The 27,491-nt window shown below is 38.4% G+C and overlaps 1 protein-coding gene across 11 annotated transcripts in view; it reads right to left on the bottom strand.

Annotated features, from left to right (window-relative positions):
• Positions 1 to 27,491, bottom strand: part of EYA4 (EYA transcriptional coactivator and phosphatase 4) — a 311,548-nt gene that overhangs the window by 62,427 nt on the left and 221,630 nt on the right. For 7 of the 11 annotated variants that reach the window (XM_015074333.3, XM_027056851.2, XM_053222222.1 and 4 more), the window contains exons 4-5: positions 7,387 to 7,511; positions 5,939 to 6,007 (exon numbers count right to left, since the gene is read on the bottom strand). In XM_015074333.3, coding sequence (XP_014929819.1) covers positions 5,939 to 6,007; positions 7,387 to 7,511 — 194 coding nt within the window. The remainder of the gene's footprint in view (positions 1 to 5,938; positions 6,008 to 7,386; positions 7,512 to 27,491) is intronic. The other 4 variants (XM_053222227.1, XM_053222228.1, XM_053222229.1 and 1 more) reach the window with 1 other exon arrangement.

The following is a 27,491-nucleotide window of genomic DNA, read 5'->3' on the forward strand; positions in this document are numbered from 1 at the left end:
AACAAATGGGTGTTAACATTTGGGGAAAAACTGCACATTAATGCTCATCTATTTTTCATATGCAGATAAGAACAAAGGGGAAAAGAGGGAACTTTAATTACGCTACCACAGAAAATAAAGTATTCTCAAGTTAAGTGGGTGTCAACAAACATCTCTTGAGCTTCAAGTAAAATGCAGTTATTTTGGTTTGTTTTTTTTAAAAAAAAACATCAAATAATGATCAATAGTTTGCTTTTTCAGGGGCAGGAAACTTAAGAGAAGTGAAATGGATATTCTGTATATGATTCGTTGGTTAGAAAGATGTTAGGATATGAATGAGTATCTCAATATTTATAATAAAACAGGTAACTCGTCTAAAGAAAACACTACTTTAATTATAAAGTTTGAACACTGCAGGTCATTTTCAATAAAGGTCCAAATATATTTGAAATGTATTCCATTTTTGTCTTGCTTTTGTTTCTGCACTGGAAATTGATATACTATATACTTTTGTAGTGGCAGGCAAAATTTTTTTAGTTACATATGTGTAAGGCATTACTAGAAAGATAGCCATCAATGAAATATCTTACTGTTTTCTAAAACACACAAAATCCTCATTCCAAATGATTATCAGTGTATATTCAGTGTCATGTTCAAATGTATTTTTTTCTGACTGTATTTCATTTTTCTCAAATTAACATAGAGGTTCAATAGGGCTTTGAACTTATCAGGACAATGTACACAATTATTACATGCTACAAAGTGGAAGGGACACTTAAAAAAATTTTTTTTAACATTTATTTATTTTCAAGAGACAGAGACAGAGTGCAAGTGGGGGAGGGGCAGAGAGAGAGAGGGGGAGACACAGAATCCGAAGCAGGCTCCAGGCTCTGAGCTGTCAGCTCAACGCCCAATGCGGGGCTTGAACCCACCAACAGTGAGATCATGACCTGAGCTGAAGTTGGACGCTTAACCTACTGAGCCACCCAGGCGTCCCTGGGACAATCTTTTATAAGAGATAGACATATTTTTCAACAAAATGAAATTTACAAATGTTTTGATATCAAAAATAATGATCATATTTTACTGCCCTTAAGAGTATTGTGGTTTTTGCCCTTCTATATGTTCAAAATAAGTAATTTAGGATCCAGGATTAATCCAGTAGTTCAGGGTTTCTCTTACAATGCAATGAGAAACTATAGATAGCCCTTTGTACAGAACTTATTATTCAAGAAGTATTTGTATTGTTAGCACCCTGCTACTACTTATGCATTTACAATTTGGATGTTTTTCAGAGAGCATTGGAAACACTGGGGAAAAAAAAGAAAAAGTCAAAATAATTTTAATATACTGATTTTAATATATTGGTATAATTGGCTTTTATTTTTTACCTTCAAAGATAATTGATATCTATGGATTAAATCAAGATTGTATGTGATTCTTGTCAGCTTTCAGCTATGGCTACACTGATTTCCTCTCTTCATGCCTCAACCTTCACCCAGACCCTCCTATGCATATTTTTGAAGCACATTTAACCTTGTCTGTTCAGATTATCTTTGGAACTCAAGTACAACATGAATGTACATTAATTATTTGTGGAGAAAGTCTGCTTTATTGTAAAAATTCAAAGTTGGTGTTCATTAGTTGTAATAGCAGACTTCATTCTTGAAAGAGAAAGTAACGCAAGTAATTTACATTTTACATTCACTTCCAAAATCTGCCTTTAAACTGGTGTATGCTTAAAAGACATCTATACGTTAACTCAAAATATCCTCCTTTCTGAACCACAAAATCACCCACAGCTCCTTCTGACAGCACAGGTTCTAAAAAGAATTTCAGGCAGAGTGAGATCAGGAAGGTACAATTTATAACACTACAGGGGAGCACACAGTATCGCCTACCGGTTTTAATAATTAGTACAGCCTATGATTTATGTTCGTCTGTATCAATATATTCACCTTAAAATCTATGAGCTCCAAGCGCCTTTCATTCCTAAATATCCAGAAAGTGTTTAATTTTGTCAAACAATTTGACAAAGCAATTTATGGCTATCATTCCAAAAAAGAAAATCTAAAAAGAGTAGAGCCACAATGGTAGATGGCTCTACTGCACGAACACAGAAGATCCAGAAACAAATCCCTTGCATGAGTCAATCACCTATATATTTAAAATTCTGGAAGATTCTTTCCTACGACATGTAGGTTTTCAAATACAGAAAATGCTATAAACCTGATCAGAATGTCCAATTTTGGTTCCCCCAAACCTTCTCTTTAAAGTAGCTTCTTAATCTCCATGTATAATCAAATATTCCCTCCCTGTGTTATGTACCCACCTTGAACACATTATGCACTCATTATTTTCTTGTCTGTTTCTTTCTGCTAGACTTTTGGTCCCTTGCTGGACAATATCATATTCTATAGGTCACTGGGTTCCCATTTCCTAGCACAGAACCTGGCATATAACAGGAACTTGATACGTTTTAATTGAGAAAGTGAAAATCCACTTTTTGATCCTACCCTAAGCAATCCCAACAGACGTAAGTGTTTTTGTAAAGTATAGCTAATCACGAATCTTGACACCATTAAGCAAATTAAAATCTTACCTATACCTGGAAGTCCCTTTTCATATGACTGGCATGCATTTACATGCCTAAATATGCATATAACGAAGTATATAGAGAATACGTATAGCCCTGTATCAGGAGTGGGCAAACTGCATCCCACGTGCCAAATCTTCCCCATGGCCTGTTTCTGTGTAGTCTGTGCACTAAGAATGGCTTTTACATTTTTTAACAGTTGAAGAATATCAAAAGAAGAATATTTGTGATCTGTGAAAATTTTTTTGAATTCAAATTTCAGTATTCATAGATTAAGTTGTGTTTGAATACAGCCAAGGCCTTTCATTGATGCATTGTCTATGGCTGTTTTTGTGCAACAATAGCTTGAAAGCTTGAAATATTCACTATCTGACCTTTTACAGAAAAAGTGTGTTGACTTTTACTGACAGTTCTACATTTTAACCATTTTATAAGCAACAGAAGTTTGAAAGGAAAATTAGTTTCCGGTATCAGTCTGCAGATGTAATTATATAATTAAGACTACGGTGTTGAAGCATTTTAAATCACTTCAAGAATAATGTAATATATTTAATTTTTTTAATGTTTATTTATTGTTGAGAGGGACAGAGACAGAATGCGAGTGGGTTAGGGGCAGAGAGAGAGGGAGACACAGAATCCGAATCAAGCTCTGCGCTGTCGGCACAGAGGCCAATGTGGCGCTCGAACTCACAAGCTGTGAGATCATGACTTGAGTCGAAGTCGGGGGCTCAACCGACTGAGCCACACGGGTGCCCCCAATGTAATACATGTAAAGAGTACCAATGTAGTATGGTAGGATATTAAGGTGACACTATGAACTTATGAGTAAAAACTATACAATTAAAATCTTTTTGAAAATCTCAAAGTTAATGGAAGGATTTTGAAAAGCCACGAACTTAGCTTTTGCTTTATCCTTTCATTATAATTTTATAGTGATCCAATTCCAACAAAAAACTCCAAGATTAATGTCAATGGGAGAGATTATGCACCAAATCCTTGTCTGTGTTATAGACACCCAACATACACCCATACAATAAGTACTCCAACGTGATTAAAATCCATAAATTCATAAATTTCATCTCAATCTGCCACTAGGACTGTATCATTAATAATCAAAGTACACATAATATTTTACTACTAAAAGTTTATCTTCTTTGGCCGGTTTACACATTCTAAATGCAGAAGAATTTATTACGTGACAAAGCAACTGGAGAGTCTTTTAACACGATGCATGTTTTCAACTTCCTTAAAAACTGTTGCCTAGTTATAATTGAATTATTAATTAAAGAAAGGGAAATATACTCATGTTTATTGGCAAACAATTTGTATATACTATCTAATTAAAAACAAAAGCTTTCCCAAGGAAATATTATCATCCTCCTTTTTAGAAAGAGATTGAAGCTTGGAGAGGTTAAGTAACTTGTTCAAGGTGACACAGCTAGTAAGTGTGCTCCTCCTCTTGGCACGGAAGTCCTCGTTTTTTTACACGGCCACACGAATCTTAACGTTAACACTAAGAACTTGGAAAATCTGATGCTTAACACTTAGAAAAACGTTTTTGGTTGAGACTAGATCTAAATCACTAAACACTGATTGTGCGCATTCACTATGGTAAAGCTGTCCGTGTTACATGAATATTTTAGAGCGGAACAACAGCCGTGAGCTAAAAAAAATGTTTTTCAACACACTGTTTTAAAAAAACACATCAAAACTAGAATATTTTATGATTTGACAATTGTGAAATTTAAATACTGGGACCCATAAATAAGGTTTTATTGGAACCTAATGAATCTCATTAATTTATTTATGCATTGCCCATGGCTGCTTTCTGAGTTATGATGGCAGAGCTGAGTAGTTGAAACAAACACAGTATGTTCTATAAAGGCTAAAACATTTGCTATCTGGCTCTTTACAGAAAGAGACCCCTGAGTTACAATTAAGAGAAACTAAATTCTTCAACATATTTTTAAGTATAAAAAGTATATTTTGGGGCACCTGGGTGGCTCAGCTGGGTAAGCATTTAACTTGGGCTCACGTCACGATCTCACCATCTGTGAGTTCGAGCCCCGCATCAGGCTCTGTGCTGACAGCTGGGAGCCTAGAGCCTGCTTTGGATTCTGTGTCTCCCTCTCTCTCTGCCCCTCCCCCACTCATGCGCACTCACGCGCGCGCTCTCTCTCTCACTCTCCCAAAAATAAGTAAACATTAAAAAATTTTTAAGAAAGTGTATTTTAAGTGTGGAATCGAAAAAAAAATTCAAGCCAGAACTATAAAGATATAAGTAATGGGCATAACGGAGTATTCTTCATTCACTGGTCATATATTTTGATTTAATCAGAGACACGGCAAGGTCCAGCCAAACTGCCTATCCTAACTTCTTTCATGTAATGCACATTTCCAACAGGTAGGGAGGTTTTCTTTTTAATCTTAACATTGGATGATTCCATGTTAGTGTTATAGTTTTGCTTTTAGTTTTTAATTTTGTTAGTGTATTAACTTTTGATTTAGAGAGAGTTTGTTTAGACTTTTATATATTTTATGTATATGAAGTAAATATCTATAGTTCAATGTATCGTAAGAGTTAATATTAATTTATAATTTTAAATGTACAGCTTTCATCACTGATAATTCTTTAAATGGTGGAATTAAAAAAAATTTTTTAATGTTTATTTTTGAAAGAGACAGAGACAGAATGTGAGTGGGTTAGGGGCAGACAGAGAGAGGGAGACACAGAAGCAGAAGGAGGCTCCAGGCTCTGAGCCGTCAGCACAGAGCCCAACGCAGGGCTCGAACTCGCGAGCTGTGAGATCATGACCTGAGCCAAAGTCGGACCCTCAACCGACTGAGCCACCCAGGCGCCCCTAAATGGTGGAATTTTAAATGTTTATGTTACTTTAGGTATTTTAAAAGGAATATTTATTGAAGTCCATAAAATTGCAACTATCTTTTTGCCACATTCAGAATTTAAATAAAGACAGTCTGTAGGTTATGGCGATGACTGAGGTTGTGTACATGTACAATATGCTTCACCTGCTCTTATTGATAGGAGTGCTGTGCTGAATTACCCACTTAATTGAACGATATGTAGTTAGAAAAACAACAGATGCATCTGTTTGTACATTATAAAAAATGTCAGAGAAGAAGGCTACTGATCTAAGGAATCTACTATTAGAATACTAGCTGGTAAGAAAAAAAACATAGTCAACTTATCTATAAACAACAAAAAGTCACGTTTATCTCTCCTTTTTCTTTACAAGTACCGAACACAGAAAAGGAAGTGCAGACAGAAATAGCGACAGAAAGCACACCAGAAGGGCAACACCACACACCCAAACACATGCAGTGTACCATCATCTCTCATACTTGTTGCAGAAGAGGGGGTGTTGCAACTCAGCAACCAGTCTGCAGTGTTTAAAACAGTCATGTTGTCCCCTGAGAACAGGAACAGCGTAAGGGTTCATTGTCTGAATGCCTGCCCTGCGTACATGAATAGTCTTCAAAGCTTGCACTGTTTCCTGACCTTTTAGCCCAAACTATACCTGCGCTGTATGACTTTTACATTTTGTTTTATCAGGTCTGTTTTAGTTCGGTTAAATATATATACCTGACGATTAGTGAATTCCCAAGGTTTGATTCCAGACTTTTAAAAAAATCTTATTATACGTACGCAAGTTAAGGTTTAAGTACAAATGTTCTTGCACCAGGAATCATCACTGAACAATCTTACAAATTTGCAATCCTCCAATTAATAAGCTAAGAGTATAGATGCATGTTTAGAGACAAATAAACATTATCAACAAGGAAAATGTTAATCTACAGAGGGTTTGGTGTAAAACATCATTAAATACAGGCGAGTTGCAATGCACACAACTTCACAAAAAATTTTTAGCTTGCACAGCATTTTAAAATAAATGGGAAGAGGTGTACCAGTTTCACAAATACTTATTGAAAATTTAAAAGAAAATATGATGTGGCAAATGTTGTTATCTAATGATATTAGTTTATATTTTAAAACAAATTTCATATAATTTTTCTCCTATTGACTAAAACAGATATATAAAACTTAAAAACGATGGTGAATAATTTAAGAAGTAGCTTACACATAATATGTGTGTATATATGTCATCTCTGTATATTCTGATACAAAAATTAGAACAAATTTTATGATGGCTAAATGCATTCTATAAAATCAGTAGGACAGAATATTTGAAATGACTATTATTGTTACCATATGCTTCGCCATAATTATAGGTTAATCAAATGAGAAAATATATGAAAAATTTTTATCCTCATTTTAAATACATTAGGTATTACTCTCTTTGAAAAGAAAATGCAGCAGGCATATTTTCCTATTCTCAAACCACTTTTAAGAAAAAGGTTTTTAAGAAAGAATTGGGGTAGCCTTTCCCCTATAATTCGAAATTAAACCAAAAACTAGTGTAATTAGTATAATTTCTCTTCTCTTCTCTTCTTTTCTCTTCTCTCTCTCTCAAGATCAGAGTGTAAATCTTTTCGGTTCACATTTTCTGTATTTTTTTTTGAATACCGACAAGGGCAAATACAAAAAGGAAGCTTTGTTAAAAGCCCTTAAAATGTTATTCAGGGCTATTTATTCTTTCCGAAAATTTCCAGCTACCGAGGAGATGTAAAAGTTTCAATAAAATCAACAGCATGATCAATAACCTATTAGCCATATATATTCCTTGGCTAGGTTATTGCTAATAAGGTTACTTATTAGCATATCCCCCACATGTGGAATAATAGCGAACACTGAAACGTCATTCCGGGTTTCTTCAGGGCGGTACACTTACCTCCTGTCCCATTTGTGGTGACCGATGTGCTGCTGAGATTAGCCTTCTCCAGTTTGGAGCTACCAGGAGTATCACCACTTCCGACAAGAGGATGAGGACTTGCTAGGTCCTGCATTTCCATAGACCTGTGAAAGCAGGAAGCAACAGAGAGAAAGCTGAAATCTTAGCAACAATTTCTTAATAAACTACATATATCATTCTACCGAGCACACATGAAATCTCATAGTAAGAACTGAAACCGATAGCTAAGACTTCTTTGCTAACCAGGTGAACATGACAGTCCATCAACAATTAATAAATAAATAAAACTTCCATGGTAATGAGCCTCGTAATAAGTTTATTTGTAATCTTACTCTTGTATATAATGAAGTACAGAAGATAGCAGATTCTGTCATCTTAGCTGTTTGAGTTGATATGGATTATCCTCCCTCCTACATTAATCATCTTCGTTATAAACATGTAGAAATGTTGAAAATATGTGACTCCTAAAATTTGATGTCCCCAGGCACCAGTGAAATAAAGTATAAACTCAAAGCCAGAGCAGAAACTTCTGGCTGACCTTGTGGACCCAGAGCTTAAAGCTGAGCCTAAGGACTGAGGGTTAGAGTTGTTACAACTTTAGTATCTATTCAGGAATAGAAGACTTGACTTAACTTCTGTTTCAGGGAATGTGTTGGAATTGAGCAGAGACTCTTGAAAGGCTAACCCTCTTTGGAAACAGAAACTCAAGAGCAGAATTTCACAGTGGTCCAAAAGAAGCCACACATGCGTCAATGAAAGAAGGGAAACACAAGAGATAAACCAAAATTGAGAGAATTTATAACCAACATGCAACCCTATACAAAATACTGAAGACCTTCAGCTGAAAGTAAGGATACCAGATAAAAACTCAGATCTACAGGGAGGAATGAAGAGTGGTTGAAATGTAAATATATAGGCAAATGCAAAGATTATCTTTTGTTTTTCTTTTAATTCATGAAAGACAGCCAACTGAAACAAAAAACACCTATAACATTGTATTATGCGATTTATAATATGGTATAAGAGTAAAATATGTGTCAATAGCACAAAGGATAGTGGGGCAAAATGATATTCTTTTAAGGTTCTTTCATTTGGCATAGGATGTTTAGGATACACCAATATTTAATCCCAATATTAAATATTAATAAGAAAAATACTAACAGGTATAACAAAAAGTCAATGGAATAATTAAAATAAAACATTTAAAAATTTGATTAACCTCAAAGACCAGGAAAAGAGAAAGGAAAAAATAACATGTGAAAAATAGAAAACACACAGCAAGATAGCATACTCACGTCTAACCATATCAATGATTACACTAAATATCAATGGACTAAATGCTCCAATGAAGAGCCAAAGATTGTCAGATTGGAATAAACAGACACAGCACAACTATTAGGGATCTACCGGAGAAGTACTTTAAATACAGATACACTGTGATACTATGGTGTACTGCTCAGAAGAATTCATTCCTACAGCTGCTGGGAGTGTTACCAACTGTTCTCAACTAAATTCCTTTCCAAGATTTGATCTCAACCAGAGTCATTTTGCCCCAAATCACACTCTTTCCTTGAGCCCTCATCTACTGACTGGTCATGAAGGGGTATAAAGATACTTCCCACACCCTGAAGGTCACTCAAGTCTAGAGCCACCATAAGATCAGTTGAGACCTTTGCTGCAACTACACTGAAGTTCAAAGTCTCTCAGTCTAATCATGTTTCCTTCATCCCCTCAAACATATTACTACTGAAAGCACAACCCAATAAACTCCTGGCACATAAATCTCCATGTTAGAGTCTGTCCCCTGGGAACTTGAACCGTGATAAGGCACAACTAGGTTCAGGGTCAAGGACAGAAAACAATATAACATGTAAATAATAAACATTAGATAAATGTTTGGGCTACTATAATATCACACAAAATGGCCCTCCAAATGAACAGTATTGGCAGATACAAAGAGATAATTAAGAAAATGAAATAAATGATAAATCCTTCAGGATATAATAATCCTAGATGTGCATACCTACTAGCCAAGCCTCAAAACATACAAAGCAAAAACTAACAGCGTCAAAGGATGAAACTGATCAGTCCATGATCATATCTGGAGCTTTAATAACTTTCTCTCCACAGTAACCAACTGCAAAAGTAGACATTATCATCAACATGCCATAACTGACTGTACTGATATAGTACGCTAACACCCAATAATTATAAAAATACATATTATTTTCAAGTGCACATAGAATGTCCATCGAAAGGACTATAAGGTAGGTATAATAAAATAAGCATCATTATATTTTAAATTAAACCTTATAGAGAATAGTATCTGGCCACAATGAATTAAATTAGAAAATAATAGTAAAATACATGAAATAACCATTAATATTTGAAAATTAAACCCCACACTTCTAAGTAACCTATGAGTCAAAGAAGAAATCACAAATAAATGTAGAAACAAATGTAGAAAATACTCAGGACAAAATAATAATGAAAACACATCAAATCACCCCACATGCAGTCAACTGATCTTTGACAGAGTAGCAAAGACAATACAGTGGAGTAAAGACAGTTTCTCTAATAAATGGAGCTGGAAAAACTAGACACACACACACACACACACACAAACTAGACACAGACCCTACACTATACTCTTCACAAAAATTAACTCAAAATTGATCACAGACCTAGATATAAAATGCGAAACTATAAAACTCCTAGAAGATAACATAAGAGAAAACTAGATGACTTTGGGAATGACTTTGAGTTTTGAAAACACCACCAAAGACAGAATCCATGAAAAAAAAAATAATGATAAGCTGGGTTTATTAAAATTAAAAACTTCTCTTCAAAAGTCAATGTCAAGAGAATTCAAGTTGGAGCAGAGGGTATATGGGAAATCTCTGTACCATCCTCTCAACTGTGCTGTGGAACTTTAGCTGAAGAAGAAATAGTCTTTAAAACAAAAAAGCAACATCAAATCACTTGTGAAATGCAAATAAAGCAGTAGTTAATGAGAAATTTATAACTTTATATGATTATATTAGAAAAGGAAAAGGGTTTAAAATCTGTGATCTAAGTTTCTACACTAATAAATTCGTGAAAGAAAAGCAAATTAAACCCAAAGTAAATAAAAGGAAGGAAACAATAAAGAGCATAAATAATTAAACTAGAAAATCTATGTATAATGGAGACAATTTACAAATCAAATCCAGAAAATGACTGTTAGAGATACTAAAATATTATAAAGCATAATGAAGACATATTATGAACACTGTGTCAAAGCATTCACCACTTTAGATAAAATCAGTGAAATTCTTAAAAGATACAACCTATAAACCTTACCCAATAAAAAATACAAAATGCAAATAGTCCTCTATCAGTTAAAGAAATTGAATTCATAATTAAACATTTCCCCTTCCCCCCCAAAACCCCAAAACAACAAACAAAAACAACTCTAGGGCCATATAGTTTTCTTAGTGAATTCTAGTAAATATTTAAGGAAAAGTTCAGTCTGTTATAAATTCTTGAAAAAAAAAAAACAGGAGGGAACACATTTCACTCAATTGTATGAGAAAATGATTACCCGCATTTAAAACTTGACAAAAACAATTTTGAAAAAAAATACGGATCTCTAATTTTCATGAACGTAGATAAAAATAATTAACAAAATATTATCAAGTGAAATGTAGCAATAAAATGATTAATATATCATAACCAAGTGGGTTTTAGCCAAGAATGAAAAGTTTATTTAAAATTTGAAAATTGGGGTGCCTGGGTGGGTTAAGCATCTGACTCTTGATTTCAGCTCAGTTCATGATCTCCCAGTTCGTGAGGTCAAGCCCTGCACTGGGCTCTGTGCTGGCAGTGTGGAGCCTGCTTGGAATTCTCTCTCTCCCTCTCTTTCTGTCCCTCCCCTCTCTCTCTCTCATGTTAACAAATAAACTTAAAAAAACATTTGGAAATCAAATAATGCAATTCAATATAGTAACAGAATATTATTTCAAGTACAAAAAAAGCATTTGACAATATTCATCATCCATTCATGATACAAACTCTCAGCAAACTAAAAGTATTTTCCTCACATCTGATAAAGACCATTCTTGAAAAATCTATCATATTTAATGAAAAAATATTGAATTTTTTCTCCTAAAGATCAGAATCAAGGCAGGGATAGCTAGCTGTTTTTCCCATTTCAACACATTTGCCTGGTAATATTAGCTAGTATAAGAGGACAAAAATAAATAAATAAAAGAGGTAAAGTTTTGAAAGAGAGAAAAAATACTGTTAATTCACAGATAACATTATTAGTTATGTAGAAAACACTGAGAAATCTATAAAAACAAAACAAAACACACTAGAATAGATGACTGAATTTACCAAATAACAGGTACAACGTCTTGCCAGTACTAGATTGAAACATGAACCAAAAATATCTGAAACTTCAGTCAATGCTGCTTCAGTTCAAATATTGAAATATCAAAATGATAGTTATTCAGAAGACTGGAAGTTCGAATGATGGTTGTTCAAGAGATTGGAAGTTCCCCTCCTGCTCAACTCAACTCTTAAGGGGAAAGTGAATGCTCAAACCCTCACCTTAACTGTCAGCCAGAGACAAGGACGTACTTAGACTACTTGAGAAATAAACACAACAAAACAAATACTATGCTTCAGTCTCTACTGAGTTTTTGTATATAATGTTCAAAACACCATAAATATTTTTAAAGCTTATTTATTTATTTTGAGAAAGAAAAAAGAGCACAAGCAGGGGAAGGACACAGAGAGAGGGAGAGAGAGAATCCCAAACAGGGATAATATTTTGAGTCATAACAAGAAGCAGGAAAATGTGAACCCTAGTGAAGAGAAAACATAGTAAACAGAAGCAGGTCTGTTTATGACCCAGGTTTTAGAATTAGCAGATAAGGATTTAAAAATTATTATAAATATATAAAATAATTTACAGGAAAAGATATATACCCACACAAGGTATATACATATAAATAAATATGCTACATATATATATATATATATACACACACACACATATATACATGTGTGCCATATATATTTATATATACATATAATACATTTATATATATAATCTGTACCTATTTATATATATCTCAGATTTATGTACATTAATATGTATATGCAATATACATACATATATATATATTGCATATAGAAAAGAAATGGAAATTAAAAAAATGAAAATTCTAGAACAAAAATTATAATATATTAAATAAAAATATTCTTTGGATGAATTTAACAGCAGATTAGACACTGCAAAAGAAAGAATCAGTAAATCTGAAGCTGGGCCATTAGAAATTACTTAAATTAGAGCAGCATGACAAAAATTGGGGCAGACTAATTAAACTGAGTATAAGTAACTTGTGTAATATTATCAGGAAGCAAGAAAGAGAATGAAACAGAACAATACTGAAGTAAGTAATGGCCAAAATTTCTCCAAATTCGATGAAACACCAACCCACAGATCCTTGAAATACAACGAACAACAAATGAGCCAAAGGAAAAGAAAACCATACGTAGGCACATTACAGTCAAATTCTGAAAAAAGCATAAATAGAAAGCTTATAGCAGACAGATTAAAAAAAAGACACATAGAAGGAAATAGTAGTATTCCCAAAAAAACTATTATCGATAACACATTCCTAGTAATAGGCTTAATTATTATAAATAATGAATGTTCATGACTTGATCATCTCCTACTGGACCCACTCAATGTATTTTTAATGTAATTGACCAAAATATTAATGATTGCTTATTCTATGCAAAGCACGGTCACAGCTGTTAGGATTGCTGACTGAAGAAAACACGGTCCTACCTTCCAGGGGTTTATGATCCAAACGGGAAGGCAGATCTTGCGCTAAGAAAATTAAAGTACATGAAATGTCCACGGAGTGGAATAGACAGAAATCAGTAATGAACTTAGAGTATGGGAAATTTTCTCAGAAACTAGTAGCTAGGTTTTGATGATTTCAAAGGGATTCTGGGGGAAGCATCTGGTCAGTGCTACTGCTGAAGCTGCAAGGCAGCCTAGGGGTTCATAGCCAATTTAGACCACATGCAAGATGGAGAAACAAGGAAAATTAATCAGGAATGAAGGTTGGAGCATACACTGAAGAGAGGAGGAAAACTATGGTGTTTCTGCAAAACAAAAGTGGCCTTGGTATTTTCTATTCCAGTTTCCAGGAAACCAAAGTGCAATTATCTGAATCTTTACAATAAGTTCTCTTTGCTTGAATCACTTTAGTGGGCTGAGATTTCTTAAAATTAAAATAGCCGTTTGAGAATAGATGTGCATTACTACCACACACTATATAGCAAGAAGATTTCTGTGCTTCCTACTGCATGTTCTGTAATCAATTTAATTCTGAAATGTCAGTTTCTGTTTAAATCTGCTTTGTGTAAAACGGAATATACAAAATATAAAATTTACCATAGACTTTAACAGCAGAAAATGATTAATGGTACCATTTTTTGCTGAGTACCTATGGTATGATGCATCCTATGCCTGGAACTTCTTATATATTCTCTCCTTTGGTCTTTACAATAACACACTGATATGCGTATTACTTTCCACAGTTTATAGGTGAAGCAATTGAGGCTTCAAGAGGATACACGGCCTGCCCAAGACCATGTAGGTAGAGAGTGGCAGCACTAGAATTCGAACTTGTGTCTATCTGATGGCAAAGCCCAGGTTCTTTCTGTCGCATACTGTATGTTTCCCGTTTTTCAAAGTGACTTTAATTTTTTCACACTGTGAAACCACAATCAGGAATGTATAACCCTGCAATAAAACATCCTGAATGGTTTTCAAAAATTACTGAGGTCAATACAAGCATCAACTCTGCCAAATCTATACTTGTTACTACCATCTTTAAAGATGACCCTTTCCCCCTCCTCCCGCCCCCAAGATGTCTGTTTCAACCCTTTTTTTAGTGGCCCTTATGTCATAAGGCCATGTGAATACTAGCATCAATCTGGACAATTTAAAAAATGAATTTATCCACAAACACAAAAACTCATTTAAAAAATAAAGAATTGCAGGTCACATTCAACTAGTGTCATGGTCCTTTTCTGAAATTCTTCTGTAGCATAAATGGAATTTGTTTCTAACCGACTGAAATATCCTCCTGAAACCCGATGGAGTAAGCTTTATATTTGTGTATTTTAGAGTCTACTCTAACTCAGAAGCCATAATTCCTTCTGCACAGATCCTGGTAATGTGGTACAGCCTGTGTATCTATAGGCTGAGATTCCATCAATCCTTCATGACCCAAGAAATGTGCAAAAGCATCCAATACTTTCAAGGACCTTCACTATCATACCAGCTTATTTTCTTTGCATAAAGTGGACGATATGTGTGCCCAGCTATATGTCTCATGCTGTTAATCTTCCTTGTAACCACCAGAATGAATTTAAGGAAAGAGTTCAAGCATTTGCTTTGCTTATCACTTCCTTTCCTAATATAAACCTTAATTCCCCTTAGCTGCAAAGTAGGAGTAACAACATCAGCTTCCACTTAAATAATGTGCATCTTAGCTCCATTAGGACAGGGATTATTTTCTATCTTATTCATCGTTTTTTTCTCTACACTTAGAATTGTGCAGGCTACTTAGTGAGTGCTAATGAGTGAATAATAAGATAGGAATAGGAAAAATGTAGATGAAGTGGTCTGAGTCACTTGGAGTCAAATGTAGTCTAGTTCAGAAAACACTGTTTGAACATCTGCTATGTGCTAGAGACAGTTCTAAGAATACATAAAGTGTCTTCAGAGAACTTGCAGGCCAGTGGAAAGCAAGGGAAGAGGTGGAGAGAAACAAGGATCAGCTCTCTGATGTGAATGTGTGTGGAAGCTTTCATATCTGTATGTATAGTGTTAGATCTCCCAAACAAGTAAGAAATTGTGTGTGTGTGTGTGTGTACTCATGTGTTAGGGGGAAAGGGGAGAAAGATGCTGTGCATGGGTAAAGAAAGCCACTGTGGAAGAAAAAAATAAGATACAGCGACTCGGTCAACTTAGATCAGATGAAAGTCACGGCATGTCACTACTGAGTACTAGCTCCCACATTCTGAAGAAAGCTCACCAGGTAACAATGCCAGGCCATCTTAAACCAACACGTTTCAGATTAGAATCCAAGAAACCCTTGTCATAGCTGCAAAGCTACGCCAGTTTCTCCTCTGGCAGTAGATTGGGAGGTGTGGATCCTCTCCAGTGGATGTAGATCCATTATGTCATTGATCAGGTTAACAGACAGCCCTGGAAGGAGGCCATCATGAACCCATTTTCCCAGACATGGTCAGAACTGGGTCCCACTATACAGAAGAGGAAATGTAGGTCAAAGAAGACCCCTAGAAACAAGTATCAAGAAAATGGTCCATGCATAATGGGAGCTGTTCTTGCACTTTGCCAGTGACCTCATGCCTGTCCCTGAGGCCAGCATGAATGCTTGCAGCACATGTGACCTGTCTGCCAGGGTGACCTCAGGCCCTGGAGTAAAAGCAAATAAAGCCATGGACACACTGTTCTCTGGACACTTTTACAGTCTTTCCTTTCCAGGGCTTGTAGCTCTACCCTTGAGATCTGCAACTCTGGCCCTTTCTTCACTATGATCCTAACAAATTATCCCGATAAAACATGGTTTCCCCACCAAAGAAATGTGAGTAAATATTTTTTAAAAACAGAGGCGTACCTCTAAATTTAGGCTTTTAAAGCCCTCCCTCCCACTTAACCTGTAAACAAAGAAAAAAAAGTCTAATGAATTTTCCAAGCACTATGTGAATGGTACAGGACTCCCGTTTCTGTTAGATCAGTTACAAACCATGGTTAATGAAGCAGGAAATTATTTCCCTTTAGTAAGAAGGAAGGCTGAAGGCCACAATTAAAACAGCTAATGCCATCAATTATACCAGAATACATGGACTCTTTTTCTGAGAAAAACTCTACCAGTAGGGATCAAACTGGAGGAATGAATGAGGGTTTTTCAACACTAGAAAGCTGAATTAAAAAAAGCAAAGCATTAACATAATATATTAAATAAAGATGACAGAATTTCAGGCTCTGAAGGGACATTCAATGTCCTCAAATGCAAAAATACCATTTTACGGGGTGCCTGGGTGGCTCGGTCGGTTGTGCCTCCGACTTCAGCTAAGGTCATGATCTCAAGGTTTGTGAGTTTAAGCCCCACCTCAGGCTCTGTGCTGTCAGTGTGGAGCCTGCTTTGGGTCCTCGGCCCCCCTCTCTCTTTCTGCACCTCCCCTCCCCCGCTTGTGCTCTTCTTCTCTCAAAAATAAATAAAGACATTTAAAAAAAGAAAAAACAATACCATTTTATGCTTGAGGCTGTGAAGGCAGCGTTAAGAGCCTACACGGTAGACTCAGGCTTGGGTTTTAAAATCTGCCTCTACCATTTACCAGTCACCGAACCTTAGGCTCAAAAATGGAGACAATAATATCCACTAGAGGGCTACTGCATGAATTAAATAAGATCTCTCCCCCACCCCCGGCCCCCCCCTCACACACACACACACACACACACACACACACACACACACACACACAGAGCATGGACTTTGGCATACAGATCTTAATAAATGTTAGCTATGACTACAATCATTTCCACAACACCGTCAATAAATGCTTGATTTGTCTGTTTGCAAACCTGTGTTAACAAGAAAACGGTTTCCTTAAGAGGCGGCCCATTTCATTTTCAGATCAATCTTACTATTAGGAAGATTCCCATATACAGTTTCCACGGGACTTTGGTTTTACAAGAAATTTAGCCCACTGACATGGGTCAAGTCTAAACCTTCTTTCCTGTATCCGCCCTTCAAACATCAGAGAGGGCTGTCCTGACCTAGAGCCTTCATAGGTACAAAGAGTAGGTACAAAATACAAAACATATACAACTCTCGCTATGCACGCATCAGCACAGCCTGAAGAGTACATTAGCCAGCAGGCACTTTGTGGTACTAACACATGCTGAAAGTCAGCTAACCAAACCCGTACGTCTTTGTCCCATGTTAGGATTTACAGTCCTGTTTTCTCTCAGTCACTACACACGGAGTTGGCACTGGACCTCAAGTAAACAGCTTCTCGTGCGTTCCTCCTGATGCCATCCTGTTGGAACAAGTCTGCTGTTGCGCTTGTCCCATTAGATTCTGATGCTACTGTTCAATGTACTTTTCCCCTGTGCCATGACACCAATAAACTTCCTTAGCATGCCTTCGATGCCGAATCACAGAAGCATGTTGAAAAGGCCAAGGTCAAGGACATATCTTGAAGAGGACGCTTAGAGGAGTATCTTCAGATTTATCTCAACTCCTCAGGAATAATTATCGAGTTAATAGTAGTACCATCAGGCAGTCTGTGTTTTTCTGTCATTCCCCCACCCTCATAAACATATCAAGAGGCTTTGACACACACCTTGTTGAATTCTAGATGTACTTCATATAATGCATGCCTTTGTTCCTTGTTTCTGGTATTGCCGTCACAAAAGACTATGAAGCTATTCTGTATGCCTTCTGCTTACAGAACTCGTACTGCATTCTTGTGATCACAGCCCACTAATTATTTACATTTAATTGTCCAAGAACATAATTTTGGGATCAACAATTCATAACAATTTTGCTCTCTACAGTTTATGTCACATGAAGAAACAATGAAAAAATTACTTATCTTAAGCAATACGATGATAAAATATACGTAAAGTGTGAGCTTATGTATTACATAAAAATATGGACTGGGAATCTGAAACATGAATATAAGTCTGTGATCTACTACCTAGAAAAAGTTAATGGGTGTGTGTGTAGATGGTTTTCCAAATATCTTCTCAGGTTTACAGGGCTCCCTAAATAACACCGAGAGTCTTCCATAGACAGGCATTCTGCGCTCTCTTCCTTTTTATGCCAAGACATTCTGTATCTTTATGAGGTTACTCAACCCATTCACTTTGAACGCAAGGAAGTTAGCACCTGCCACGAGGGATCAGAATGTGAAATATGATGAGGGAGCCCTGTGATAAGTGACCTTAGCAAACAAAAATAAAACCCCTACAAAAAAAAAAAAGAAGAAAATGCAGCAATACACAAACTAGAGTACTGTGTGGCTGTAAACATAAGCAATTAAAGTTCCACTCCATAGTAAACAGTAGTTGAGTGTATGACTCATGGGCCAGCAATGCCAGGAGACGTCAGGGAACTCCCCCACTGCCCCATCTTTATGACACTATAACATGATAGTCTCCATTAAAAAAAAAAAAAAAGTGGACCAGCCATCTTAGTGATAGGAACCTGGGGCCCATTTCTCATCTGACATAATACTTCACGGAGCAGGTCCAAAAACAATGCAGGGCCCTTGAAATCAGCAGCAGCTCAGGACTCTGATCCATGCCAAAGAGCAAGATGAGAAATGGGGCTGGTATAAATATTCATTGGGAAGTTCCGGCCAACCTCCTTGTGCTGTGTGCTTAGTGCAACTCAAAACTGTTCCACCTGGTCCGTTCTGGCTCCCTCATGTCTACCAGGGGCTGGCAGCTGGAAAGCAGGCTGAGCCTTGGAGATCTTTTCATTTGTAAAGCACCGGAGGGGCAGGCAGGAGGGATGATAATGCATAGGCTAGGTTTCAATTACAGGACTGTCTCTTTCCCAGGTGGAAGGCAACACTGCAGAGAATTCAATGTCTCATCTATTAAGGCCCCTCAGGAGATGCTTGGTGCTTTGCAAATGCTGGCGGTGTGGAATAATCCTCCCAACAAAAATCCTGAGAAAATACATCAAGCAAATTGAGTATTTTGTTAGGCTCACGTGCAATCTTTCCTCGTCTCTCATTTTCCAAAGTAAAATCGTCCTGTAACTTCTGCCTGGAAAAAAAACAGAGAGCTGCTTCTAAGTTCAGAAATAAGTGGCTGTTTAGCCTATAAAATGTAGGATGAGAGAGGCTTTGAGATCACCATCCCATGAATCTCGCTGCCAAAAAGGTTTTTAAATATTGCATAAACTGAAATGTGTTCCAACCATTAACATTTAAGGGGAGCACACAATGTTCCAAATTTAAACTGCTTGACCAGTTCCCAAAAGCTTGACGAACATACACTACAGTGTAATTATTTCTTTACAATAAAAATGTCATGATGTCATTAATTTTTAGGATACCCATCTCAGAGATCTGTTGTAGTTTGTCAGTGATGGAGAGGGGAGGGTGTGCTTCATACTCTACCTGCTGCAAAGCAAGGTTCATCAAATACAAAAAAAAAAAAACAAACAACACATGATGAATGGTTAACGAGGGTCTACTTGATTAGATGAGTACTGACTGTGCTAATAATTACAAATCAATATTATCCATGTATTAGAGTAGATCTATCAGTTCTATTACTTGGACAAATTTCCTAGGTGGGTCACTTTATTTCTATTACGTATTAAAAAGGAAGAAAAAGGGGTCACCTGGATGGCTCAGTTGGTTAAGCGTCTGGCTCTTGGTTTCGGCTCAGATCATGATCTTGACAGTCATGAGTTCGAGCCCCCCCCCCGCCATGTCAAGCTCTTTACTGACAGGGCAGAGCCTGCTTGGGATTGTCTCTCCCTCTCTCTCTGCCCCTCACCTGCTCTCACTCTCTCTCTCTCTCTCTCTCTGAATAAATACACTAAAAAAAATTTTTTTTTAAAGGAAAAAAAAAGTTGCTTTTGTTTTTAACTCTGTCAATTTCACATGTGCCCCAGCACAGTCTCTTCTCCCCAGGGCAGTTAGAGCTTTGCAATAACCAACTCAAACTCTTCAGAACTTTCTAATGTCACTCTGTCCTTTGCAGAGTAATTCCCAAATTCCTCCCCTGGCCTCTAAGGCCTACTTCCTCACATGACACTCCAGTGCCTCATTTCTCTCACCTTGGATCCCAATGTTTGCCCTCAGCCATGAAGCTCCCCCCGGCCTGCTATATCGCATGTCCCTGACCCTGACTGCAGGTCTCCACATGCCCGACAGGCTCACAGAGCAGGGCCTCTGCACCTGATATTTCCCGTCCGTGGAATACAGTTCCCTCAGCCATCCTCCTTGTCCTGTTTCTCGGCTCAAACATTTCCTATTCAGAGAGCCTTTCCTTTCCTTATAAAACAGCAACACCCCCATGCAACAACTGCCTATTATCCCCCTACCTTGCTTTAGTCTTCTCCAAGGCAATTATCTCCCTTGACTCAATATATACTAATTTATTTGTTAACTATCTCTCTCCCTTTAGAATCTAATGCTCCCTGAGAGCAGGGGCTATTTGTTCACTGTATCTACAGCACTAGAACGGGGCCAAGTACATAGTAACTGTTCAATTAATAGTTGCTGAGTATGTGAATGAAGTATCCACTAATTTCACCCGACTGACCTAGTTAGTCCTAGTTACTTAGGTTTTATTCCATTGCTTCATATTACTAGTTTTCTGTGGCATAGTTTTATAGGTTTTTAGAATCACTTCCCCAATAATTTAAAAAATATGGTTGAAGTGTAGGGAATTTTATAGCTTGACAGAGAATCTCTAGGTTTTCATCCTTAAATCTGAAGTATAGGATAATTTGATAATTATTGCATGAGTGCCTAGGCATTACTTTCTATAATTTTGATAAAAACACAGTTTTGCCTGAAATTGAACATTTTCTTGCCTTCTTTGCAAAATACAAATTTTAACTTAGGACTAAGAGTCTCAGTAAGTTCGGGCTGCTTTAACAAAATATGATAGGCTGGATAGCTTATAAATAAACCTAAAATTATTTCTCACTGTTCTGGAGGCTGGGAAGTCCCAAGATCAAGGTGCCAGCAGGGCTGAATTCCCTGGTGAGGGCTCTCCTGTGGTGGGTTCATAGCTAGCACTTTCTTTTCCACTGTGCCCTCACAGGTTAGAAGGGCTACGGACCTCTCTGGAGCCTCTTTTCTAAGGTCACTAACACCATTCATAAGGGCTCCACCCTCATGACTTCAGCACCTCCCAAAGGCCCACCTCCTAACACCCTCATCTCTAGGGATTAGGCTTTCAATTTGTGAATTTTAGGGGGACACAAACATTCAGACCACAGGACTAAGCACTGAGGTAAAAAGTAAAAATATTCCATTTTCGATCCCCGAATAAAACTTTTTTTTAACGTTCATTTTTATTGTTGAGAGAGAGAGAGAAAGAGAGCGAGCGAGAGCGCCAAGTGGGGAAGGGGCAGAGAGAGAGAGGGAGACACAGAATCTGAAGCAGGATCCAGGCTCTGAGCTGTCAGCACAGAGCCCCATGGGGACTCGAACCCACGAACGGTGAGATCATGACCTGAGCTGAAGTCAAATGCTTAACTGTTCTGAGTCACCCAGGTGCCACCCCCTCCAAGTAAAACTTTTTGAAGCCTCCGTGCAGCATAACATCTAAAATATCTCCTAAACATGTGTATGTCACTAAAATATAAATAATAATACTCTCTTTAAAACACTTCTGAAATGTACCCTGCTTCAAGAAAACCACTCCTCCCACTGGCTGTCCCCTCTGGCTGCTTCATTATCACTCCTCTTCCTTTCAAAACCCAGATTCACACTGGAGTCAGATCTCGGTGTGATCTCACATCTTCTCAGATCTTCTCCTCACCTTACTGTCTTGCTCTCCACTTGGACCACAGTCCACACTCCTTCCAGTAACTAGAGTCACCTCCTGATTTACTAATCCAGTGGGCTTTTTGTTTTTTCCCATCAACTCTTACTTTGACCCTCTTTGTCATTTCACAGTGTTAATGACTTCTCCAACTTTCTTCCTCGGAGGCTTCCTAAATACTTCTATAGTGGTCCTGTTGCCTGCTTGTGGGTTCTCCACTGTCACCTAAAAAAATAAAGAAATCTCCACTTTGGTGCAGGTATCCATTTCTCACCAACAAGGTGCAAGTGCCGCGGGGAAAGCTAAATCCGCGCTCAGCTCCAGGAGATGGCAGCCTAATTCTTCTCCCAAGTTAAGGACCGTCTCAGGAATCGTAAGTAAGGTAACCAGATTTGGGCTGTTAAGGTTCAGAAATAGCCAAAGTAGAAGCCAATGAATCACTGAAGGCGTAGACTCCCACACACCAAAGAAGACAGCCTGCAGGGGCACCTGGGTGGCTCAGTCACTTAGGCGTCCGACTTCGGCTCAGGTCACGATCTCACGGTCCGTGAGTTCGAGCCCCGCGTCGGGCTCTGTGCTGACAGCTCAGACCCTGGAGCCTGCTTCGGATTCTGTGTCTCCCTCTCTCTCTGCCCCTTCCCCACTCATGCTCTGTCTCGCTCTGTCTCTCAAAGATAAATGTTAAAAAAAAAAAAAAAAAAGTCTGCCAACCGGGGGCCCCAAACCAACACGTGAGCCGAGGCTCAAGGGTATGTTGTTACAAGACATCTTAGAGGTGAGAAAGCAGTGACTGTTTATTCTTCACAGAGATTGGTTGTAACACTAGAATTCTTTCACATTACAGGGAATTGATCAGTGGTCACCTCATTTCAACCTTGGGCAACAGTTCAAGTTTTGCTTATGATTTCCAGAGGCATAAACAAGCAATGACCCAGGTCAAGTTAGCCTTGCAAAATCAGCTGAGTGAAGCTTTGTTGTATGAATAAACTGGTTTTGTCTGTTCAGGGAATTTTCAAGGCCTGGTCTCTGTCTGTTTTTTGATTTTCACTGTGCCAATGGAGCACAAGGAATACTTTGCTGGAGACTCGTGTTACGCTCTTCTTGACTCTTCCAGGAGAGCGTCCAGACCCAAACTGGATCTGGATGTGAACGAGGGAACACGGGGCCCCGATTTCTGCAACCAGTCATTCTATCGCCAGAGGAGAAACACACTCAGGGCAAATCCAAGACTGGACGGCAGAGCAAAAGGACACAGAGGAAAGTGGTTTCTTGATGAAACTATTGAGCTCCAGGATCAACCACGCCCGAGGCCATTCTACCTCTGGAATTTGACTTACGTGTTCCAATAAATTACCTCATTGTTTCCAACTAGGTGAGTCAGCTTCTCTATTACCTGCACTTGAAACCATTTTCACTGATACAGCTACTCTTTGCTGGTTTCTTGACGTCACGTCTGGCCATTAATTTTCAGTCTCCGTTGTGGGTCATTCATGTGTACTCTTAACCTTTTGATGTCCATAATCTTACAGACTCAGCCCACATCTCATTCCACTGAGGTAAAACCCCTTCTGGGAATTTCCATATGTATTTGTGTCTTCAAAGGCTACCTTTTTTTGGATTGAGCAATTTCCAAAGCCTCAGCCCCATGTGCCTTCTAAGCACCAGATCTTACTTATAATTCTATACCATCACCCCCACAGGGATTTACACAGCCTCTCCTGACAGAGTATGTTCACAGCTCAACTCATCATTCCCTTTACAGTTACTTAGATTCTTACCTCAAACTATACATTACATTAGATTGTTCCCTCAAATCAGAACCCTAGGTGATCTCCTCAAGCCTTCAGCCTTTACAGAGTTCATCAAATATTCTCAGTGCTTCTGCCTAAATAGAAACCAAAGTATTTACTCCTTTTTATCCTAATCACTATTTAAAATAGGTTTTTGTATTCTTCACCTAAACTTTTTCTATAGACTATACTTATCACACAGAATGCTAGCAGTTCACTCATTGTTTGGTGCATACCAAGTAGTTAGGTGCTCCATCATCCATACCTTGATTGATGAATGAACAGTTGCCTGATTTTTCTGGATTTTGTTTTCCCTCCAAATAATCTTCCAATCATCAGAATTCATTTTCTTTTTCTTTTTTTTAAGATTTTATTTTTAAGCAACTCTACACCCAATGTAGGACTCGAACTCACAGCCCCAAGATCAAGAGTCATATGCTCTACTGACTGAGCCAGCCAGGTGCCCCAAGAATTATTTTTCTCAAATACAAAATACAACTATATGTCACTTCCCTTCTAAAATACCTTACCCACTGACAAAACAAACAAACAAACAAACAAACAAAAAACCCTCCAGTGGCTTCAGTTCAAATATTGAATAAATGTCTACTGTATGTTGGCTTGTGGATTAAGGAATTTGAAAGGGTGAATTATGATTTACTTAATTTAAAAATCATACAATTCAGGGGTGCCTGAGTGACTCAGTCAGTTAAGCGTCTGACTTCAGCTCAAGTCATGATCTCGTGGTTCTTGAGATCGAGCCCCACGTCGGGCTCTGTGCTGACAGCTCAGAGCCTGGAGCCCGCTTCGGATTCTGTGTCTCCCTCTCTCTCTGCCCCCACCTCCCGTTCCCCTCTCCTCCTCCCCTCCCTCCCCCCACTCCTACTCCATACTCTGTCTCTTTCTCTTTCAAAAATAAACATTAAAAAATAAATAAATAAATAATAAACATTAAAAAAATTAAAAAAATAAAAATCATACAATTTGGGAAAGAGTTGGCAATGACAGCCATGGCAAAATAAGGTATCCTCACATCACTACGAATCCAAGAACCTGCATCTATTTTTACTCTGATAGACTATTCTCAGGCCCTTTTTAGACTCCATCTATCTAGACCTGAACTAGAACTATCTTGAGTTAATTTCCATTTATATTAATGCATAAAAATTCCAGAAAACATGACTGACTAATTGACCATGTCGGGTACAGAAATCACTCCTCTTCAGAAGCTGCTCTAAAATTCAGAATTTAAATACTACAGTCTAGATAAATGATTAAGGTGATTTGCTGGTCTTGTGATTCCACTTAAGAAATTAGCTCCAAATGATCACATTCTTAAAAATTCAGAAATTGCTCAAATTTGTTATCTTCTTCAAAGTGCTTTTGTTCTGAAGGAAGATTATCTAAATCCCCACAACGTAGTACACAATTTCTTATCTTTATTTATTTATTTATTTGACAAATATTTGGGTGCCTAGGCCCTTGGTTTTCCTTTCTGAACAAATCAGACACAAATTCTCTATTCTTGTGGAGCTTCTTCCTAGTGTGGTGTAGGGGAGAGGGACAGACATTCCCTTACACTGCGATGGGGATTCACTCTGAAATCTTTGCAGTGGGTTATCTCACCTATTTATAAGACTCTGCCATGCACTTAGAACCTCAGTGCCATAGCACAGAAATACCTACAGAGTCCAGAGGGGATGTGGCTCAGGCACAAAGGTACAACTTCGAGGGGCACCTGGGTGGCTCAGTCGGTTGAGCGTCCGATTTTGGCTCAGGTCATGATCTCACAGTCTGTGAGTTCGAGCCCTGCATCGGGCTCTGTGCTGACAGCTCAGGGCCTGGAGCCTGCTTCTGCTTCTGTGTCTCCCTCTCTCTCTGCCCCTCCCCTGCTCATGCTCTGTCTCTCTCTGTCTCAAAAAATAAATAAAAACATTAAAAAAAATTAAAAAAAGAAGATACTATTAAAAAAAGTTGGTTAAAAAACAAAGGTACAACTTCGGAAAGACAGATTATTACCAGAATTCAGACAGGTGGAGGCACGGGGACAGGATATTCTAGCAAGAAGATATATTTCAGCCCTGGAACATCAGCTGGCATGAGGAAGTGGGAGAATGAATGGGTGACCTAAAATAGAGAATGTATGCTGGAGAATAGAAAGGGGTGTGAGCACAAGATTCGCTAAAGCTTCTGAAGGCCAGGCGCTGGGATCTGACGAGAGGGGACTGTGATTGGAGCAGTCACTGCAGGAGAGACTAATGTGCATTAGTTTGGTATAGAAAAGAGGGAGAACTTATTGACGAAGGCTGGTTTGGAAGCTGATGCAACACTTTAGGCAGGGAGTTAAAAGACTTTTGACCAAGGCGGTGGGTAGCGGGATTGAACACAGGTAACACACACTAAGAATATTTTGGCTGGAAACTTACAACTTGATAATCAGACCTTTCAATCACACTGTCACGTATTCATACGTACGGGGCAGCACGATCTGAGTCACTTGTGTATTGAGCGCCCAACATGTTTATTGAGCACCTACTAGATATCTGCTTCCGTACCTGTCAGGGGGTTCAAAGGTGGTAAAAATGCCGTGGCGTCCACACTCCATGACTACGGGCACGGTCCCGTGAGGGAGATGGCGTGACGGCTCAGTGCCGGGCAGTGCCGTGGACAGCGGCAGCAGAGACGAGGCGGGAGTCACTTCGCTGGGTTCTGGGTGAATGCACACATATGCACATTGCACGCGGGGATAAAAGAAGGCATCGAAAGGGGGTTCTGATTACTCTCCCTGTGAGAGTTAGTGAGGGATTCCAGAAGAGGGAGGACAGGCTGACTCAAAGACACAGAGGTCGAAACTCAAAGACACAGAGGTGGGGCACAGCAGCCGCCAGTGGTGCAATGTTTCTGCAGCACTGAGGTCAGGGAGCAGGTGGCAAAAAGCAAGAGCTCCTTAGGTCCCTGCTGAGGACCGAGGAGCAAACGGACAGCCGGAAGCAGCAAGGCGGCATGGACCAAATCACGTGAGAGAGAAACGTGCGATGACCCCGTGGAGGCTGAACCCGGGAGGGGAAAACGAGTCACGGAGGCAGGCTGGGAGACTGCCGAGGTGGGAGATGGGTAGACGCCAAACTAAGCGTTACTGGGCGATGCACTGACGGTGATGTAGGAAGCTACATTCCTAGAGCCTGGAAACAAATCAGACGTGAAGAGAGGGACATTCCGGAGATCGGAAGGTTTAGAACTCAGTGGTCGGGAAAAGGATGAAAGAAAAAAGGAACCAAAGGAGGAGACTGTTTTCAGTGAAGAAGGAGTGATGTGCTGCTTTGAGGGAAAGGAAACACTTCCAGGTGGCGGTGTGGGACCCCCCTGGCATTTGGGTAAAAGCAGCGTGTTATGGATTTTGGTGCGGTTAACTTCTTAAGTTTGCTGTGCTTTGTTCTCCTAATTAGCTTTTAGATTTGCCAGAAGATAGCTAGTCCTTTTACCACATAAATACTGAATACCGATACATGCCAGATGCTGTCCCAGGCTCTGATCAGTAACAGGGATTGTCTCATGTTTAATGTTCTGCTTAAGAGAAAATTTATGGGAATGTGGGGGTATGCATACATATTCCTCCACAAAAAGTTAAATGGTCAATCAGTTAAATAACTGGAAACACAAATGTCCAC

The sequence above is a fragment of the Acinonyx jubatus genome, chromosome B2 (assembly GCF_027475565.1).
Source record: "Acinonyx jubatus isolate Ajub_Pintada_27869175 chromosome B2, VMU_Ajub_asm_v1.0, whole genome shotgun sequence".
NCBI lineage: Eukaryota > Metazoa > Chordata > Mammalia > Carnivora > Felidae > Acinonyx > Acinonyx jubatus.